This window comes from Staurois parvus, unplaced genomic scaffold (assembly GCF_062004578.1).
Source record: "Staurois parvus isolate SC_StPar_1 unplaced genomic scaffold, SC_StPar_1.0 ptg000393l, whole genome shotgun sequence".
In the NCBI taxonomy this organism is placed as follows: Eukaryota; Metazoa; Chordata; class Amphibia; order Anura; family Ranidae; genus Staurois; species Staurois parvus.
In genome coordinates this window covers 504,828-524,155 of record NW_028318189.1, presented here as the reverse complement: position 1 = coordinate 524,155, position 19,328 = coordinate 504,828, and the positions used below count along the sequence as shown (strand labels likewise).

General features: G+C 42.9%; 1 protein-coding gene across 1 annotated transcript in view; it reads left to right on the top strand.

Annotated features, from left to right (window-relative positions):
• Positions 1-19,328, top strand: part of LOC149455476 (A disintegrin and metalloproteinase with thrombospondin motifs 14-like) — a 215,484-nt gene that overhangs the window by 45,646 nt on the left and 150,510 nt on the right. The window contains exon 3 of the mRNA XM_089686196.1: positions 1,810-1,963. Coding sequence (XP_089542322.1) covers positions 1,810-1,963 — 154 coding nt within the window. The remainder of the gene's footprint in view (positions 1-1,809; positions 1,964-19,328) is intronic.

Genomic DNA, 19,328 nt, shown 5'->3' with positions numbered 1-19,328 from the left:
TGGCCAATGAGGAGCTCAGAAGACTGGCATTCAAAAAATGCCAGCACTGGCGAGGGACTGTTGGACAGGTAAGTATTCAGCCTTTAATTCCACTTTAATTAATAATAGTTGAGCAAAATGTGTTTCTGGGTAATCTTTAATGTGTTTGGTTGTTTTTGTTTGCAGAGCTTGGAAATGCATGTTTTTCTTGTTGGTATGCTACTGTGCTATTCATTCCTACTGCCACCCAAATTCAGCTTGCAAACACCTGTGCGTTTCAGCCAGAACACATGCTAACTTATTATCATGCGTTGTGGTGTGGCACCTTAGATTTCTAGGTTAGGCAGGCTATAGGTGGATCTGAATTGGCTGAATTTTGATCCATGTTTGGCTGTTTCTGTTCGACAGACGTTTATCCAATGTAGAATGTTGGTAAAAAGGTAAAAACCTTTGTTGACCACTGCAGCAGCTGCAGTTGCAGATCAGTGTATTCTGACAGCCAAAGAGTCCTGCTGTCAGAATAAAATGGCACAGAAGGGAGGATTCCTCCATTCACATTGCTTATGTGAATGGGGGAATCTGTTAAAAAAAAAGAGTCATCCATGGCCAGCCTCAGTCTTGGGCTGAACAAAATCTAGCTCAACTGATCATTGGTTTCAGAGTGAATGAGTGATCATAGATAGCTGCTGATCATAAGTATGATGGTTTTTACCTGAAATTGGTTACATCAGGCAACATCCTTTATATGTCATTTGTTCATTAAATTGTGCCTGCAAGTGGACACAGTAGAAGGCATCTCTACTCGCCTGCACAATTTCATTTTGTTGCCTGAATTACCACGAACCCTGATATCTTGTTTCTGTTTTGAAAATGCTGGCTTCAGCACAAAAAGCAGCAAAGTGGACCATTTGCGATTTTTATACAGCTCACTATTGGGGCATTGCTGAAGAGCAACCATTCTCAACCAGGGTTCCTCCAGATATTGCTAGGAAGCAAGGAGCAATTTCTGCCTCTAAGATGAGTAACCACTGAAGCCAATGATCTTTTTAACTATCTGTAAGAGGGTACTCTTCCCACTGACCACAAATGTAAGGAGAATTCCTCCCTCTGACCATCACACTAATGTATAATAAGCTGTAGAAACAATAATTATAAACAGGGGTTCTCTGAGACCAAAAAGTTATTGCTGCATGTTAAAAAGCTTGAGAATGGCTGCTGCAGAGGGCTGTTCTCCTGAGCAATTGTGAAGTGCTGGTGGGGTCCCTACAAATGTATCCAGCTGCTAGTCTACTAGCATTATTATTAACAGAGGTTTTCTTCAAGCATGTCCTGGCCAAACATCCTAAGTGATAACTGGGTAGTGTAGACCATAGATTAAGAAACAAGTGGTAATCAATTATTAGTTTAAGACAAAGCCTTCACACAATCAATTGAGGATTATTGTCTCTTTTCAGTTAAAAATCAACTATTGGTTCATGCCTTATTTAAAAGGCTATGATGCCAAAAATGTAATGCAACAAAAGCTCTGGTTTTCATTTAAATGTTCCAGACCATAGGTGTTGAAAAGATGTTAGCCTGAATCTGTGTGATAAAATGGGTTGATCTACCTGTGCAGACTTTATGTAACAATACAGACTGCTGGAGTGCTTGAATTCGCTTAATTTTTTTTGTGTGTGTGACAGTTCTAGTTTGGAAACCCATAAAAAAGAATACTGTTTTGCACCAAGAAAAGCTGAACAACGTTGCATATGGCAATTATCAATATAATATAATGTATGTTGATTGGCAGTCTCCTGGCAAAAGTAATTACCCACAATGTATTTGTTTCAGGCTGGATTGATAAGGACAGACAGTAGTGAGTTCTTTATTGAGCCTTTAGAGCGAGGACAGCAGAATGATGAAGAGAATGGCCGTGCACATGTGGTCTACAGGAGATCAGCTTTGCAAGATAAAACTGGAACCCAAGGGGAGATGCATAATGAAGGTACCTTAAATGTGAAACGTGGTGGGTTTCTTTTTTTAGATGGGACTATATTTATGTCATTTGCCAATTATCCATTTGTTGATGTGTAATTTTCTAGAAGCTGAAAACAATTATTTTTAAATTAATATGTAGTGCTTTCCCCCGAAGGAGCCGCTTGAATTAACGGGCACTTCTGTCCTTACTTCAATGATGAACCATATACAGTTGTGTTCAAAATAATAGCAGTGTGTTGAAAAAAGTGAATAAAACTCAAAATCCTTTTAATAGCTTTCATTTCCATACACACAAATGCATTGGGAACACTACACATTCTATTCCAAATCAAAACATAAAGAATAATATATCAAATTTGTGTTGTTCCTCTAACAAAAATTGAAGAACAGTGAATATTAGACTGTTCAAAAAAATAGCAGTGTTTGTATTCTTCTTACAAACTCAAACATTCACTATATAAACTGAAAAATGTTTGAAGATTTTGCTTTCCTTTGAATCACTTAATTAATATTTAGTTGTATAAGCACTGTTTCTGAGAACTGCTGTACATCTGTGTTGCATGGAGTCAACCAACTTCTGGCACCTGTGAACAGGTATTCCAGCCCAGGATGATTGGACTACATTCCACAGTTCTTCTCCATTTCTTGGTTTTGCCTACAAAACTGCATTTTTGATGTCACCCCACAAGTTTTCTATTGGACTAAGATCCGGAGATCGGGCTGGCCACTCCATAACGTCAATCTTGTTGGTCTGGAATCAAGATGTTGCACGTTTACTGGTGTGTTTGGGGTCGTTGTCTTGTTGGAACACCCATTTCAAGGGCATTTCCTCTTCAGCATAAGGCAGCATGACCTCTTCAAGTATTCTGATGTATGCAAACTGATCCATGATCCCTGGTATATGATGAATAGGCCCAACACCGTAGTATGAGAAACATCCCCATATCATGATGCTTGCGCAAGCATGCTTCACTATCTTCACAGTGTACTGTGGCTTGAATTCAGTGTTTGGGGGTCGTCTGACAAACTGTCTCCGGCCACTAGACCCAAAAAGAACTATCTTACTTTCATCAGTCCACAAAATGTTGCGCTATTTCATTTAGGCCAGTCAATGTGCTCTTTGGCAAATTGTAACCTCTTCAGCACATGTCTTTTTTTCAACAGTGGGTCTTTGCGGGGGCTTCTTGCAGATAGCTTGGCCTCACATAGGCGTCTTCTAATTGTACCAGTACTCACAGGTAACTTTAGACCTTCTTTGATCTTCCTGGAGCTGATTGTTGGCTGAGTCCTTGCCATTTTGGCTATTCTTCTATCCATTCGAATGGTAGTTTTTTGCTTTCTTCCACGTCTTTCAGGTTTTGGTTGCCATTTTAAAGCATTTGCGATCATTTTAGCTGAGCGGTCTATCATTTTCTGCACTTCTTTATATGTTTTCCCCTCTCCAATCAACTTTTTAATCAAGGTACGCTGTTCTTCTGAACAATGTCTGGAACGACCCATTTTCCTCAGAATTTCAGAGAGAAATGCACTGTAACCAACATGTACAGTTGCAAGAAAAAGTATGTGAACCCCTTGGGATTACGCAGAATTTTGCATGAATTGGGCATAAAATGTGCTCTGAACGTCATCTAAGTCACAACAATAGAAGAACACAGTCTGCTGAACATAATACTACACAAACATTAGATGTTGCCATGGTTTAATTGCACATAACATGTAAACATTCACAGTGCAAGGAGGAAGAAGTATGTGAACCTTTGGACTTAATAACTGGTTGACCCTCCTTTGGCAGCAATAACCTCAACTAAACGTTTCCTGTAGTTGCAGATCAGACCTGCACAACGATCTGGAGTAATTTTGGACCACTCCTCTTCACAAAACTGTTTCAGTGTAGCAATATTCTTGGGATGTCTGGTGTGAATCGCTCTCTTAAGGTCATGCCACAGAATTTCAATCGGGTTGAGGTCAGGACTCTGACTGGGCCACTCCAGAAGGCGTATTCTGTGCTGTTGCAGCCATTGTTTTGTTGAATTACTTGTATGCTTTGGGTCATTGTCCTGTTGCATCACCCATCCTCTGCGGAGCTTCAGTTGGCGGACAGATGTTCGTACGTTTTCCTGCAAAATGTCTTGATAAACTCTGGAATTCATTTTCCCATCAATGACAACAATCCGTCCAGGCCCTGAGGCAGCAAAGCAGCCCCAAACAATGATGCTCCCTCCGTCATGTTTTACAGTGGGGATGAGGTTTTGATGTTGGTGTGCTGTGCCTTTTTTTCTCCACACATAGTGTTGTGTGTTCTTCCCAAACAACTCAATCTTGGTTTCATCTGTCCACAGTATATTTTGCCAGTAGTGCTGTGGAACATCCAGGTGCTCTTTTACAAACTTCACATGTGCTGCAGTATTCTTTTTGGACAGCAATGGCTTCCTACGTGGTGTCCTCCCATGTACTCCATTCTTGTTTAATGTTTTCCTTATTGTAGATGTGTCAACAAAAATGTTAGCATGTGCCAGAGATTTCTGTAGGTCTTTAGCTGACACTCTGGGATTCTTCTTTACCTCATGCAGCATTCTGCGCTGTGCTCTTGCAGTCATTTTTACAGGACGACCACCCCTAGGGAGAGTAGCAACAGTGCTAAACTTTCTCCATTTGTAGACAGTCTGTCTTACCGTGGACACATGAACATCAAGGCTTTTGGAGATACTTTTGTAACCCTTTCCAGCTTCATGCAAGTCAACAATTCTTGATCGTAGGTCTTCTGAGAGCTCTTTTCTGCGAGGCATGGTTCACATCAGACAGTGCTTCTTGAAACCAGTAAACCCAAAACAGGTGTGTGTTTTTTAAGGGCAGGACAGCTGTCAGCAACACATCCAATATCATCACACTGATTGGAGTCAAGGTTGGCTCACTCCTGGCTCCAATTAGCTCTGGGAGAAGTCATTAAGCTAGGGCCTCACATACTTTTTCCTCCCTGCACTGTGAATGTTTACATGTTATGTGCAATTAAACCATGGCAACATCTAATGTTTATGCAGTATTATGTTCAGCAGACTGTGTTCTTCTATTGTTGTGACTTAGATGACATTCAGAGCACATTTTATGCCCAATTCATGCAAAACTCCACGTAATCCCAAGGGGTTCACATACTTTTTCTTGCAACTGTATAACATGCTGCCTTCCTTCCTTAAATAAGGGCAATAATTGCCACCTGTTTTTCAAAGAATGAATGACCTCACTAATAGAACTCACCACTGCTATTATTTTGAACATGCGCCTTTCAATTACTGATTCAATGACACAGAATCAGCAGCATGAATGTCATGATTGTTGGGTCTGTTGGATTTCTATTACTCTGCTACACCTGCTAGTAAATTATTTGCCATGTAGAAATATAATTTCTACCAAAAACAGTAATTGATCAGGTTAGTGATGTCTGACTGCTATTATTTTGAACACAACTGTATATATTGGATCCACAGCACACCAGTACACCTTGTGGGAAGTTTTATAACAGGTTTAATAAGACATGTAAAACTCTGCAAATAGACTGTAAATTAACTTGGAAAATAGCAGTTAAATGCACTGAATACACAAACCTTCTAGAATTGGCACAATAACATCAATAAACACAATATTAATGTATATAGGTATATATGGATATAGCTATGGTTCAGAAGTAACTCCCTGCAACTATAGCAGCAATATGTCCCCAGCTAAACTGACATCTCTTTAGGCTCAGTCCCAAATTCACTTGTATACTATGGGATTGTAACACTGTGTGTGTGTCTATGTGTTGCACAGGCCTGTGTTAGTGAATTGGGCGCTCTTAAGGGCGGACATGTCACTGATTAGCAGTTGCTCACCACATCCAAGAAGAATCTCCCGGGGTGAACTCCTTGAAGGGATGATGAATGGGGCTCTCTCTCTCTCTGACTAGTGTTTCCTGTTGTACGGTGCCTCACCTGGAATGGTCTCATGCCTCTTCTGCAATTTCCAACACTCTGACCTCTCTCTGCGGTGGGTGATGTCGTTGCTGTTGGTAACTGCCGTCGCTGGTGACTGGTACGAATGATCACAGTTGCTGCTGACTTCAGCTGCTGTAGTTAACCGTTGTCCTTAGCAACTGCTGTTGATCTGGAAACAGTGTCAGTGTACTTCAACAGAAGGAGCTGCAGACTAGCCCCCACATGTCCTCTGCAAAGGCATACATCCTCACCTACCCCCCTCCTCCTTGCAAAGCATCTTGGTCCTGTAGTCCTGTGCAGTACAAAGTTACATTGTCGGCCTCTGTGATCAAACTGCAACTCCCACAAACACACCAGTACTGCTGAGAGATGAGCCAATCAAACCCTTTCTGACAACATGCAGTCTTAAAAGGGAAACAGTTCTTTAAAAGGGAAACAGCAATGGTCCCGCTACAAATACAATTTGTTTAGTGGGCTATTTATATTACACCTTTAAAACCAAATGTCTTCTGCTGCAGAAATAGCATGGCTTTTGTAGATGGAACTCACGGGTTACCAATCTACCCTAATAAAATATGCATATTTTTGTGTTCTGTACACATGCCTTGGTACATTTTCTATTTAAGGACAACATCAGGTAATGAATTCATTATTTAAAAAATAGACTAAAACAGACAAACATAGCTAGCAGATCTGATGATGTAGTGAGTCCAAAAATGTATTTTGAGATACAATAACTTTCAGTAACTGTATTCTGTTATTTCATCTCAAAATATGACACAAACTGTCATCTTTGCTCCTCTCAAGACCTTCTGCTTTTTAGTTTCTATGTCACCTCTTCCCGTGCTTGCCTCTTGGACTTCTCTAGACCCTCGCCCATCTTATGCAGCTCCCTCAATTTGTCCAGCTATCTCCTACTCTGTCCACCTTTAGGCAATCCCTTATCTCTGCAGGGAAGCATATTGTGCTTTTTCCTCACAATTGAACTTTTCTTTCCTTATAAACTCTTCCCCACACAGTTATTAAATATTGTACCACTTGCTCCTCCCTTTTAGATTGTAAATTCTCACGTGCAGAGCCCTTCTAACCCTCGTATGTTGATTTGTATTTTGTATTTCAATGATTTTTATTAGTTTATAAACATTTAAAAAAAACAGGAGCAACAAGACGCGCCCACGCAGAGGCCATCAACTGCACATAAAAAAATTAAGAAAACAGTGCTCTAACACCAACAGAGCAAAAGGTGTGCCCACACAGGAGCTATCAATGGCACATAAATGACAAAACATTGGTATAACATCGACAGTAACTCAAACAAAAGGCAGCTATCCACCACCACACCAAAAACAAACAAAATAGAAAAGGAAGGAGGAGTACAAAAGGAAAAAAGATGACAAGGCCATGAGCAGGGTTCCGGAACGCCAATACCGAGCAACATCACAACCCCAGACTAGCTGGGGGGAGTGTGGGAAGGGTATATTGCAACCACGGCTCCCATATTTTCAAACATTTCTGTTGGGAGTCGTTACAAATACTCAACATCTGTTCAATAAGCATCATAATGGTCATACGGTCCTGCATCCCCTTAAGAGAGACAAAGGGGTGCTTCCATGCCTGAGCAATTGTTCTAGTGGCCGGCAAAAACAAATAGGAAGCCAACTTCTGCTGGAGAGCCAAGAGGCCCGGTATGGGACAATTAAGCAAAGCGTACCGAGCATCCCGGCGTATGGGGAGATGGAACAAGGTAAAAAGGAGGCCAAACACACGAGACCAAAAACCAATCAGTCTTGGGCATGACCACCAGATATGCAATACATCACCACGATGGCCCCAACCCCGAAAGCATCGATCACTGCAGGCATGGTTTGCCTGGGCCAAATGAGCCGGATCCCAATACCAGCGAAACAATACTTTGTATGCCACCTCAAGCATGGTTGTATTAAAGGAGCATTTAGCTATAAACGACCAGGCCCTATTCCAGTCCTCCAGATCCATGGCTGCCCCCAGGTCGTGCTCCCATTGAGCGACATATGAGAGAGAAATATGCGTCGAGCGTCTGTTCAAAGCTGCATAAAGAAGGGAAATAAGGCCCGGGGCGCCCGGACGCTGTTGGCAAAGCTCTTCAAAGGCAGATTTCCGATACGGGAAAGTGGAGGTGCCCCGCAGTAAGGTCAGCCAATGCCGCAATTGAAGGTAACAAAAAAATTCCACCAGAGGGACATCCCGTGACTCCCGAAGAGAATTCCAGGTGGGGAAGGACTGAGAAGTCAAAAAATGGCACACCTGCATAAAATCATTGTCCACCCACCAAGAAAACGCCCTTGATTGATCTGAACCTGGCGGTAAAAGAGGGTTGTTAACAATTGGGAGCAAAGGGAGGAAAGGTGACATCAGGCCACTGGAGTAGCAAACCGAGTTCCACACTTGTAGACCATGGAGCAAAATCGGACTGTCATAGGGTGTAGGTCAGGGGGAAGCCATAGAAGCGTCGATGTTGCAATAGAGGCATAATTAGGTAGTTGCAGCAGGACCCAGAGAGGAACATCAGAGGAATCATGCAATATTGACAGCGGGGCAATCTGGCTCGCCTGATAATACTTAGTTACATTAGGCACCCCAAGACCACCTTGAAGTCTATGAACAAAAAGCGTATTTCTGGAGACTCTGGGGCCTCCCAGGGACGAAACCTACTTGGTCCCTGTGGACCAAACTATGCAAATATTTATTGATATGAAGACTAAGGCTCTTACCCAATATCTTCAGGTCTTCATTAAGAAGAGAAATGGACCTAAAGGCTTGCAGTTCCTGCACATCATCGGTCGCCTAAGGAATCATGGAGATATGAGCTCTAAGAGCGTCCGGAGAGGGCAAAGAGCCCTGTCGTAACTCGTTGAAATAATCAGCCAAGAAGGGTGTCAACAGGGTTGCAAATTTCTTATAAAATAAAGACCTGAAAAGCCATCAGGACCTGGGGCACTTCCGATATGGTAACACCAGCGTTGAGGGCCATCTGCGCTGCCTCGGATAATCCAGAAAGTCAGAGATCTTGGAAGAATGCTTCTGCCTGAGCCACAGGGAAGGGATCTGGTTTAGCGTAAAGGCGCGAAAGGAAGTCTGCAAAATGGGAAACAATCTGCTGGAGATTAGAAGTACAGCCATCCGCGGGAAGTTGCAATCGGATCGATTTGTGGGGTTTCTCCATAGAATTGAGTTTCCTGGCCAGCATTGGACCCAGCTTATTAGCACAGGAATAAAATTTATGTTTGGTCCTACGCAGGGCCCGTTCTGCCTCCGAAGAAGCAAATAGGTCCAACTCTGCAGCCAGAGCGTCCCGTGTGCGTTTATGGGCCACGGATGGAAATGACTTCCAACGAGCATCCGCAGAGGCCAGTAGAGAATGAAGATACAAATGTCAGCGCTCCTGCTCCTGCTTCTGAGCTGCCACCAGCTGTATACTGTGACCCCGCACCGTGGCTTTATGCGCCTCCCACAGGGGCACTGCCAAAGAGACAGATCCCGAGTTTTCCATAAAGTATGTACGTAAGAAAGATTCTATTTGCTGTCAGGTAACCTGAGTGGGCAATAGAGATTCATTAATGCACCAGTGAAAGGGGCGCCGTACCGACCCAGAGAGGGCAAGGAGAAGTACCAGGGGATCGTAGTCCAACCAGAGCAAGGAGGAAATAGATATCCGCCTGACCAAAGAAAGCTGCTGGACATGCATGAATATATGGTCAATTCTACAAAAACTGTCATGAGGATTGGAATAGAATGTAAAGTCGCGCTCAGTTGGGTGAAGTTCCCTCCAGACGTCCACCAGCCCCAACGTCTGCAAGAGAGAGCGCATACGTTCCTCTAGCACTAAGTCATGAGAAGGGGCCGACCCCTGAGCATAGCGCCTATCCAAAGCGGAATCCAAGGTGACATCTGAATCTCCCAAAAGAAGAAGAAGACCCTTGAAGTGTCTGGAAACGATGGTGCAAATATGAGAAAAAAATGTATGCTGAAAGCGATTGAGCGCGTAGTAGGAGACAAAAGTAACCTCCTAGTCCCAGAGGGTGCCCTGTAGGAGCAAATACCTGCCCATGGGGTCCGCTATATTCCGAGCACAGACAAAGGGGAGATTGCGCTTAAAAGCTATCAATACACCCCGGCATTTCTCAGAAGCTGAGGCCGTGTAAGAAGTGGGATAATGGGGCAAAAGATACCGTGGAGGGAAGGACTGAGAAAACCTGGTTTCCTGCAAACACACCACATCAATTTGTTGTGATTTGAAGTGATGATAAACTTTACCCTGCTTCTGAGGCAAATTGAAGCCTTGAACATTTTGTGAATGTACTTTCAAAAAGGGTGAGGCCATGGCGGTATCAGCACAGCACGCTCAGCAGAAAAAGCATAAGTCAGCCAACGATTTCCACTCCCAATGTCGGTTGGACCGTGGTGTCCCGAAACCTTGCATAAAACGAAAACAGAAAAAAGCAGAGAAGAAAAGAAAACAAGAAAAGGAAAGAAGACGACACAAGGAGTATATACAATAGTACAATCGTATCACGCCAATGGTGACGTGTATCCTACACTCGAAGGATACCAGTTGGGGGTGGCTCTATTACTGGACACATGGCTGCAAATGAAAACATCAAAAACATAAGCCCTCAGGGGGCAACATAACGGACCTCCCCATTGGAGACCAAGCTAAACTTCGGGGCCAACCCCCTCCAGGAGGACGACTACAGGCTGCCGTGGAACTCCATAACACAGCCCAAGTGGTACCCCACCAACCTCCCAGTAGGATCGACATCCTGGCACCCAACTAGGGCCCATCCGGGCCAACCTCCCACCCGGAGCCCGAGGGAACTATCAGCCCATTCCACTAATGTGAACCACGTCACCTGGACCCGTAGTAGACCGCAATGGCAAAAAGGCATAATCCTCAAGTCCAGGAGGTGACCCCCCCTACTCAAGGATGAAACCGAAGGGAGCAGGCTGGACAAGGCCCAATCCTGGAATACTAACAACTGGGGATGCCTTAAGGGTCAAACTCACGGTCCCGTCAGGAAAGTCCAACGGTGAGACACAACATGAGAGGTCCGAAATCAGCTTCAGCCCGGAGAAGAGCAGGATGGACAGGATCTTAGAGTTTGTCTGAGGGAGGGCCCTCTTCCTGTTTGACGACCTCTCCCAGAGGCGGCCCAGAGGAAGAGGCCTCACTGGAAATCCAAAAGAATGGGCTGGGCTCTGAGTAGCGCCTCCCGGCGGAAGAATGTGTAAAGATTCCAGGAGAGTGGGCTTCCTCCGGCGTGGAAACAGAGTGGCTGCGGCCCTAGTAGTTGAAAGTGAGGCCGAACGGAAAGCCCCAGGCATATTTAATTCTGCGGTTCACCAGGATCAAAAAGAAGGGCTTCAACTAGCGGCGCTTCTGAAGAGTGGTCTGGTAGAGGTCCGCAAAGAGCTGGTACGATGCCCCTGGAATCTGAGGTCTGGGTTGTTTCTGGCCACCAGGAGGATAGTTTACTTAGTGCAATAGTAAATTAATTTGATGATGATGTCTCTCGGGGGCCCATCCGGTCGTCTGGGGCCCAATGCACGGTGTATGCAGTCAAATTTGAGCCGGTCAATGGGAATGGCTGGCGTCAGCTCCTGAAACATAGCAGTAGCGGTTGAAGTGAGATCTGTGACAGTTTCTGGGATACCCCTTAAACGCATATTTCGAAATCCTCAAGCTGGAGCAGCACGTCCACCAATTCTTTCTTGAGGTCACACAGATCCTGTTTGAGACTTTCAATGACCGTGGCCATAGCGTCCATTTTATCTTTGAGATCGATTCTCTGAGTGCCCAACTCCCCGATTTCTCGCGAAAGACAGTCAGCCAGTTTGGAAGTAGCGGATGACAATTCCGACTGCAGCATGGACTTGAAGCGGCGCAGGAGCTCAGCATTGTTCAGAGCTGGAGAAGGTGACTGCAGTCATGACTCTGATGCCAGGTCTTCAACACCCCTGGGATCCGGCCCATCCGTGGGTAGTGGCGGCGGGGGACCTGAAATTGAGGCCGGGGCTTCAAATGCGGCCTCCAGCGGATGACCTGAACTCGAGGCTGGAGTTTTGGATGCAGTGTCTGGCGGGGGCCCCGAAATCAAAACAGGGGCTTCAAAAGAGGTCTCCGGCGGGTAGGCCGCAAGTTCCGGTGCTGCTCGCTCAGCGCAGGAGGCACGGGCGGCTCCGTTCTTTTTGCCCATAAGGCAAGGGAACCAGGAGAAACTGGAGGGAAGGTAGGTAATCCCCCCCGAGAGCTAGGTAATCAGCCAATGTACCCGGTGGCCGAGGAGCTGGCCTACAATATGGCCATCATAGCTCTGCTCATGAGCGCCCCCTCGCTGATTTGTATTTTAACTGTACTGCCTCATTTTACAGTATCTCAGAGAAGTGAGTCCACCCCTCACATTTTTGTAAATATTTTATTATATCTTTTCATGTGACAACACTGAAAAAATGACACTTTCCTACAACGTAAAGTAGTGAGTGTACAACTTGTATAACAGTGTAAATTTGTTGTCCCCTCAAAATAACTCAACACACAGCTATTAATGTCTAAACCGCTGGAAACAAAAGTGAGTACACCCCTAAGTGAAAATGTCCAAATTGGGCCCAAAGTGTCAATATTTTATGTGGCCATCATTATTTTCCAGCACTGCCTTAAACGTCTTGGGCATAGAGTTCACCAGAGCTCCACAGGCTGCCACTGGAGTCCTCTTCCACTCCTCCATGACGATATCACAGAGCTGGTGGATGTTAGAGACCTTGCGCTCCTCCACCTTTTGTTTGAGGATGCCCCACAGATGCTCAATAGGGTTTAGGTCTGGAGACATGCTTGGCCAGTCCATCACCTTTACCCTCAGCTTCTTTAGCAAGACAGTGGTCATCTTGGAGGTGTGTTTGGGGTTTTTATCATGTTGGAATACTGCCCTGCGGCCCAGTCTCTGAAGGGAGGGGATCATGCTCTGTTTCAGTATGTAACAGTACATATTGGCGTTCATGTTTCCCTCAATGAACTGTAGCTCCCCAGCGCTGGCAGCACTCATGTAGCCCAAGACCATGACACTCCCACCACCATGCTTGACTGTAGGCAAGACACACTTGTCTTTGTGCTCCTCAAAGATAGAATAAAATATTTACAAAAATGTGAGGGGTGTATTCACTTCTGTGAGATACTGTATATTGTAGAATGCACAAACTGTTTGCACTATATAAATCCTGCAGTGTGTAATTGGATCTAGGATAGGAGCCATATGGGAACAGCCTGGAGTGTTATGTACCTAATTACAAGCTGATCCTTGCACAAACTTAAAAGACTATGCTGGTGTCAGACATTGATATTCATTGTTTTTATGTAAAATGTTTAACTTTAACTGGAGGGATTAATAAATAATATTTTTTTTATAGTTTTGTGTTGTATATTTAGCCCATTGTGAGGTACATATAAAGTCCCTTTTTTCTGAGCAAGATAGTTCCACATTTATGCTTAGATATGGTTACTTATACTTCCTCTTTTGTTCCTGCTTTGATTGAAAGTTTGGGATGGTACCACAATGTGGATACCTCTAACTTGACTCCTAATCATACATTGTCTTGTTATTGCTAATCTAATAATGTACCTATTAACCAGGGGCAGACTGACAACTCAGGGGATCCCCGGGCAAAAGTGGATCATGGAGCCCCTCTGTCCTCGACCACACCCAAAAAAGCCTCTGAAAAAGCCAGTGAAAGGTACCAGGGGCATCTCATGGGGCCCCCTACTGACCCCGGGCCCTCAGGCAGTGCCGAGTGCTCAAATGGTCAGTCCGCCCCTGCTATTAACTGTTGACCAATAGGGATTATATTATGCCAAATGGAAAATGAAATTTACATTAAAGGGTAGAGGTTCTAATATATAGATGCTGGTCAGAAAATGCCTTAAAAGGAATTGTTAACAGATGAAAAACTATATATTAGTAGTCTCTCTGTTAATATGTATGTCCAAATGTGGGGGCTGCAGTGTAGATATCAAATTGGGAACTTAAAAAATCTAAAGAGAAAAAAGATTCATATACAATAGATCAATGAATAAAGAACATAGAACAGTGATTAGAAAATGTACATTGACTGTTGAGACTAATATGCTGTTACTAAGGATATGCTAATCCTTAGTAACATACTATCAATAATGTACAGTACCTCTAACATCGTATGTCCATGTTCAGCAGGACAATGATAGTCAAAACAAGCCAGCTATATAAAGTTCAAGAGGAATTTAAAAGTGGCCAATACAATTTCACAAATTATTGAGGCAAAGCCTAGACATGGAATGGGGCTAATCCCTGCCACGGGCACACTCCCCAGCAGACGCGGCATGCGGCATAGCCCCACCCAATAGGGTGGGATGACATCACGTGTTGCACCCGCGCAGGTGAATTAAGAATGGTGCATCGGACCCAAGATCAGGCAGAGAGCCGGGAGAGAGCCTAGCAATGCCCAAATGAAAGATAAAAGACAGTCGCCACCTTAGCGGCAAGTGGCCTACATGCTCCGGGTGGCAGTGACTGACAGGTGCGCACATAGACTCCACCTAGTGGGAAAATTGCATATAGCAAGACAACATTATGTGTACATAAATGGAATCCAACAATAATAAAACCACAAGGCCAAATTTTATGAAGAAGGACAATCACTCTTAAAGTATATAATATGGTAAGGGAATGGTACTTGAGGAAACAAGGGACAATTTTGGAAATGAAAAATGACACACAGAACAAAGAGGGAGAAAAAGGGGCAAAAAGGGGAGAGGAGTATTTGAAGGCCTATCCTAAGGACATTGATCAACCCCTAAAAAATTAATATTGCCTAAACCCAGGGATATTAAAGCTGCAAGTTGTTAGGAATATTACCAAACCTTCAGTGACCAAACTTACATCAGAAAAGAATGGGAAGCTATCATTCTTTTCAACCTACAGAAATGAATCCGACTAAGAAGGGTCTGAAAGACAGGGATTCATTTAAACCTGGGGGGGTTGTGGCTCCAAGTTTATATATCCATCTGAGTTCACATTGGAAGAGTGTTTTATTCCAATCCCCATCTCTTGAGCCTGGGTGTACTCGGTCAAGAATGAGGAAACATATTTTTGGAAAGATCTCTCCATGTAAATCTCTCACATCGTCCTAGGGGAAGATCGTGATTACAAGATCTCATGCTGGAGATGTGGCAATATGCTCGCTTCCTAAAGCCACATTTTGTTTTTCCTACATAAAAACCATTGCAATCACGTTGCACTAAAATAAATAACCCATTTAGTTTTGCAGTTTGCAAAATGTTGGGGTTTAAATTTCACTCCATGTGGAAGTGTGATAGATTTACGGATGTGCATGTATTGACAGTAGTTGCAGCCTCCATATTTAAAAGTTCCAAAAAGTTTACAGGGGTTGCCTCTATTGATACCTCTATATTCACTTTGAACCACATTATCGCCTATATATCTTGCTTTTTTAAAAGTGAAAGCTTGTCTATCTGATATATATAGGCTCACATTGGGATCAATAGTTAAAAGATGCCAACATTTCTGTAAAATTTTGTAAATATTATTTTGCTGATTAGAATAATTTTGTAATAATTCTGGTTATGTTAGTGTCTTTAGTAATTTTTTTTACGATACAATAGGCCATGTCTCGTTTGATGTTTTGCTTGTTTGAATGCCTTTTTTAAACATGTTGGCGTATATTCCCTGGCAAGGAGCCATTCTCTCAATTCATCTGCCTCTATTTTAAATGTATGATCTTCAGTGTAGTCGCAAATATTGACTATATGGTATGGAATCTATCAAGAGTTTAGGATGAAAACGAGAAGCATGCAATATTGTATCTAGAAAGGGTAGAGAGGCATGGTCATATGACATAGCAAAATTTAAGTTAAAGTCATTGACATTGGTGGTTTTGATGAAGTCCTGTATTAGGTGAAGTGGACCATCCCAGATGACAAAAATGTAATCTATGTATCTTGACCAGGTTAGGATATGGTCCTGACAGAGAGTATAGCCCTTTGAATTCAGGACCATGCTTTCTGAATCCCCCAGGTACATATTGGTGTAGGATGGGGCACATGCCCCCAACGCTACACTCTGTACTTAACTGAGTCAACTGATTACTTAACTGAGAGTAAGAAAATGCTCACAGCTCAAGGAACCCCTATCAACCTCTTGAAGAACCCATGGCTTGCACTAAACTCTGCATTGAACCCTGGTTAAGAAAGGCTGTGCCAGAGTTATTTAGCTGAGACTCTTAGGGTTGTTAGACAGCAGTTAATGAAACAGGTGCCCCCACTAAAAGATTCACCTTTTGTTCTGGTGATAACACTAACATTTTGCATTTCCCCCCATTTTCTGTTTCAGTACCAGTAGTCAAAAGGACAAATAAAGGAGTAAATCTCCACAGCTGGGATGCAGACAGCAATACAAATGTGACAAGTCTTAACCTTTGCTACTCTATCCAAAACTAAAGAAAAACGTTTTGCCTTTATATACATTTTAACCCTTTTAGCCAGAAAACATCTCTAGTGTGACTCCTCGAAACGGTTTTCACTATGAGCCTGAAATCTCTTATTAAATACTACCATTATCGGGGCTCTGAGGCTCTTGCATTGGATAGGAGGATGTGGTAGTTGACCAGAATTAACCCTGAAGTCAAGCTCCATTAACAAAAAAGTACTAGTTTCAAAGATTGAGAGGAGAATTTTGTGGCCAACAATGGTCACGGCAAGTTTGTTAGGAAGGACTTTTACACTTAAAGCTGAACTTCACTGTATCTGAGCACCACAAACCAAAAGCACTATTTAATTTCATTTTTAATATTCAAAGCAAACTCATCCATCCATCTATATCTCCATGCTTTAGTTGCTGAGAAATCATTTAGAAAAACACCCCCTAGCATTTCTGGTCGGGGACATCATAAATAAGGGAAGATGATTCATGTAGCATTTATTTACAGGAATCCATCTGCCCTTACCTCAGACATGCAAGTAGGAGGCTGTGTATAGATGAGAAAACTCCTCTTCCCCTCCTGAAGACTCCTGGGATGTATGACATAATTTGCCTAGGCATGGAAACTAGGAAGTAACTAAAGAAATGTAAAAAACTGTTTAAAACAAGTAGATATGATAAACTTCCCTATCTATTTACTAATGCTAGCAGCATAATGATTAAAAATAGTCTATGTTGATTGAGAGAGTGAAGTTCCACTTTTATATTTTAAAATTGTTGACAATTTTACTTTAAAGTGGGCTCTCCATAAGAATTATAAGGTCTTCTTTTCAGCCAACACCCTGCTGTTCATTTAAAATTAGCTGCAAATAAGCTTTAAAAATAAAACGATAATATAAAAGAATTAAAAAACTCCGGTACATACCTCTGTCTTGGCTTCTGACCATTCCAGGAGGCATGGGTGACATCACTGCATCTCACTGCTGCCTCCTAAAAATGCTTGGCATTTAACACCCCAAAGAATGCACCTTGTTCATTGCAGTAGTGAATTCTCATGGGTTTTTGGGTGCCCCGGAGGCAGCAGTGAGGCTCGGTGACATCTTCCATGCCTCCGTGGAGCACTGGAAGCTGGGGCCACGGTAAGTGTTTTTTGTTATAACTTCCTAATTGGTAAAGTTATTTTTAGCTAATGTTGTTTGGGTGGGAGGAATGACAGAAAGGACCTCCCATTTGCCTGGAAGGTTAATTTTAACATCCAAGAAGATCTTAGCAAAATCATGTCAGGCAGCCCAGGTATAACTTTATCGGAGTAGAAAATAATAGCTACTTTCTAGTTGGTTAACATATACTTGAATATGTTTTAATAACTGAAAGCTATTTTGGTATTTAATAGAATTGATACAATAAAAGTAGAGGAATTAAAGGCAAAAAATAGTTTATTGTAAATTCATTTTTTGATGCAGTTGCAAATAATCAATTCCAATTCACTGAAATAGGTTGGTAGTGGCTTGTTAGCATAGCCTATTTTCCCAAGGAGTAGATTAAAGCTGTCTAATCCTTCTTACTGTGCAAATTAGGTTATCTAAGACTTCACATGCCAACCAGAAAGTCCCCATTGTACAAATGATTTCTAGGAAGAACAAAAAATGCTGTCTGTATATACTATTTGACATGTCTGAGGGACTCAGCGTATGGTCATTTAAGTCTGTCATGTAAATTGCTTTTCCTAGATGTCTAGTCTGGAGTATGGTTTTCTCTTCTTGAATTTTGCTAAAGGAAGTTGGTTAAAACAAAAGTGTATTCTTTTAATACATTTTGCATACATGCAACGATAAAGAGCCATCCAAAACATTACTTACTTTACAGAGACAGACACATATATTTCTAAGTGGTTTCTAAAGAATACAGGAAATTACCTTCTACTTACAATCTCATTCCACACAAAATAGAACTCCTAGCTTTGAACTGGCATTGGTGGTGTATACAGAGCTGTTTAAAGATGCAGTCTAGATCAGAAACTACACTTGGGCTCATCAGCAACTTTTATTAACAAGGGACTAAAGCCTAAAATAGGTATATGTTTTTATTAAAAAAAGGCACAGAACATTTAATGATTCGAACTGCTGTGTTGCGATTCTAACAGTTTAGGTTTGGTGAGGAAATATCACAGTTTGGACTAGAGCTAGGTTTATAGTGGTAGGTTGTAGTGTTAGGGATAGGTATAGATCAGTGGTCTCCAAACTGCGGCCCGGGGGCCAGATGTGGCCCTTTGCTTGCCTTTATCCGGCCCTCGGTGCACTTTTCCTCCCACTGTTACAAGACACTATTACTTTCCTCCCACCAACAATAGGGCATAATTACTGCTACTGATGTCAACAATCAGGCACTATTTCTCCAATTGACACCGATGATGGGGCACTATTCCGCCCACTGACACCAACAATAGGGCACTCTTCCTCTCACTGACACCAATGATGGGGCACTTTTCCTGCCACTGACACCAACAATGGGGCACTATTCCCCCCCAATGACACCAACAATAGGACACTATTTCTCAAACTGACACCAATGATGGGGCAATATTCCTCCCACTAACACAACTGGGCACTATTTCTCCCACTGACAGCAACAATTGGGCACTATTCCTCCCACCTACACCAATGAACTAATGAATTCCTGCCCCTAATACCAAAGATGTGTTGTTTACTCCCACTGATGCTGGGACAATTTCTACACCCAATAGCCAGTCTGGCCCCCACGAAAGCCTGATGGACAGTAAACTGGCCCTATGTTTAGAAAGTTTGGAGACCCCTAGTATAGATTGATAGGCATCCATGAGGAAGCCTCTGTGATAGCTAAAATGATTGTTGTTACTAGAACTGCTTTTGTCAAAACCTGGTATGTG